Source organism: Penaeus monodon, chromosome 4, assembly GCF_015228065.2.
Source record: "Penaeus monodon isolate SGIC_2016 chromosome 4, NSTDA_Pmon_1, whole genome shotgun sequence".
Classification (NCBI taxonomy): Eukaryota; Metazoa; Arthropoda; class Malacostraca; order Decapoda; family Penaeidae; genus Penaeus; species Penaeus monodon.
The window spans coordinates 20,292,304-20,294,803 of NC_051389.1; the positions used below are offsets into that span (position 1 = coordinate 20,292,304).

The following is a 2,500-nucleotide window of genomic DNA, read 5'->3' on the forward strand; positions in this document are numbered from 1 at the left end:
ATATTTATTCTCAGTCCTTAACTCATAACATGTTTTCTGTTACAGCTGGACTTGTAGATGTCCACAGCTTGTGTCTGAAACCATGCAGTGTCAGTGTCTCATCATTTATGAAACAAACGTATGCCATGAAAAAATGACTGTGCATGGAAAGAGGTGAAAGTCAGATGAAGCAAGGTCAGGAGAATAAGGGGGATGAGGGCGGATGTCATAGCCGCAGGGCCGTGCTTCCTTCTGGGCAATGTGAGAGTTGTGAACAGGGGTGTTGTCTTATAGGAGGTGTACATATTTCGTCAATATTCCACGCTTCTTGGTTTTAATAGCCGACCGAAATTTCTGTAGCAGTGAATGATAGTAAGCTCCAGTAATTGTAGTACCTTTTGCCAGAAAAATCATCACTACTCCTTGCTAGTCCCAAAAAACAATGAGCATGACCTTGCCTGCCGAATGGTGATATGTGCCTTTTTTTTCTCTCTTCCATTGTTTTGACTGGGCCTTAGCTTCTGGATCATATTGATTGTATTATTTGTTTATTGTGTGCTGCAAATAATAGGTATTTGAAAATAACTGGAAATTAATTTGTTTAGAGAAAATTGAAAATGTGGATTTTTTGTTTTGTAGTATCTCCCGCAAAGCATTGTGGGTACGCTTTGTTTTTAAGCCATGTTTTTGGTGGAAGGCATGAGTGAGTTGTATATAAACTTTCCAGTATTATGGAGTAATAGAATATTGAAACAGACTTTGAAGGTATGTAACGTTTAATTATATTATTCTACAGTTGTATTGTAATAGATAAAATGACTATCAGTAAATAATAAATAATAAAGATAATCATGAATGATGGAACTTTCTGGCCAAATGTCACAAGAGTTAATATTTGTTTTAGGAGTTTGTTGTGAACTCATGCCATGAGGACTTGCCTGTCTACTAGAACTGGGATGCGTGATGGTGTAAGTTGAAATATTTTCTCTGTCTAATTTGAAATTATTTATGAAATATTGTGTTATTTTATCCAGGAATAAATTTGATCACTGTGTTTTTTATGTAAAGGATTCTTTATTATTATTATGGAAATAATTATTTTACTGAACAAGTAGCTCCAAGGAAAAGCTCAAGAGACTCAGAGGTATGCAAGTGCATACAAGACGAAGGAGTTCTACTGTGCTGTGCAGGAAATACATGGTCCACAGTCTTTTGGTTAATCTTTTGTTTACAATGCCTAAAGGAACAAATGGGCCCAGCACTTTGAAGCAGTCATCAATCACCCATCAGAGACCAATCGAGAGGTACCCATCAACATAACCTACAACACTTAACCCTCGCTGCACGGGATGGAGAAGGCCATTGCATAGCTTTCTAGTAACAAGGCTCTTGGTTCAAATGAAATACCATTGGACGTCTTCAAGCGCACAGAACTATAATCAAAGCAGAAGTTGCTAGAGATCTTTCAGGCTATGTGGCTGCAGGGGCTCCTTCCTCAAAACTTCAAGGATGCATCTGTGATCTATCTGTAGAAGAAAGGTAACTGCCACATGTGCGACAACCATCGTGGCATTTCCTTGCTCTGGAGTCCTGGTAAGATCTTGGAAAGACTCTTACTCAACTGCCTTATCTGCCACCTAGAAAAAGGCCTCCCCAAGTCTCAATGTGGCTTCTGCAAGGACAGAGGAACAGTCCATGCGATATTTGCAGCATACCAACTCCAAGGGAAGTGTCAAGAGCATAATGATAAGATTTATTGCAATTTTCTCGACCTAACCAAGGAATTGAGCATGGAAGGCCTCTGGAGAATCATGCAGAAGTTTGGCTTCCAAATGACACGTCAGTTACACAATGGAATGCAAGCTCAGGTGCATTCCATCAGCGAGGTGTCAGTTCCCTTTCCAGTGACCAAACAAGGCTGCACACTTGCCCTTACCCTGTTTAGCCTGATGTTCTCAGCAAGGCTGCATGATGCTTTCTGGTATTGACATCAGGTTCAGAACAAATATAGGGTCCAAGAGACACTGCCATCACCAGTCTGCAAATTCCTCTTTGCTGACAATTGTGCTCTCAACGCCAAAAGTGCAGCGGACATGCAGTTCAGCATGGACCGCTATGCCCAAGCCTGTCGCAACTTTGGCTTAACTATAAGCACAAAGAAAATTGTGTTGCACCAGCCACACCCTGGAGAGGACCCTATTGACCAAGCGTCCTTTCTAAGGGGAATGCTTAAATGTGGACTACTTCACATACCTGGGCAGCACTCTCTCAAGACAAATCCATAATGAAACTGAAATTGACTCAAGGACTGCCAAAGCAAGTGCATCATTTGGACGCCTGCGTAGCTCAGTCTGGGGGCGGAAAGGGATTCCCCTCAGCACAAAACTCATGGTGTATAAGACTATAGTGCTTACAATTCTACTGTATGTTGCAGAATCTTGGACTGTCTACCGTCGTCCTGAAAAAAGGCCCAATCGTTGCCACTTCACAAGCTTGCATAAGTCCTTTTATCAGACTTGAC

General features: G+C 41.3%; 1 protein-coding gene across 1 annotated transcript; it reads left to right on the forward strand.

Moving 5' to 3' along the window:
- Window positions 1-1,529: 1,529 nt before the first annotated feature.
- LOC119572490 lies at window positions 1,530-2,264 on the forward strand. Its single transcript, XM_037919598.1, has 2 exons — window positions 1,530-1,847; window positions 1,974-2,264. Exons 1-2 carry the CDS (start codon window positions 1,530-1,532, stop codon window positions 2,262-2,264), a joined length of 609 nt encoding a protein of 202 aa, XP_037775526.1.
- Window positions 2,265-2,500: the final 236 nt, after the last annotated feature.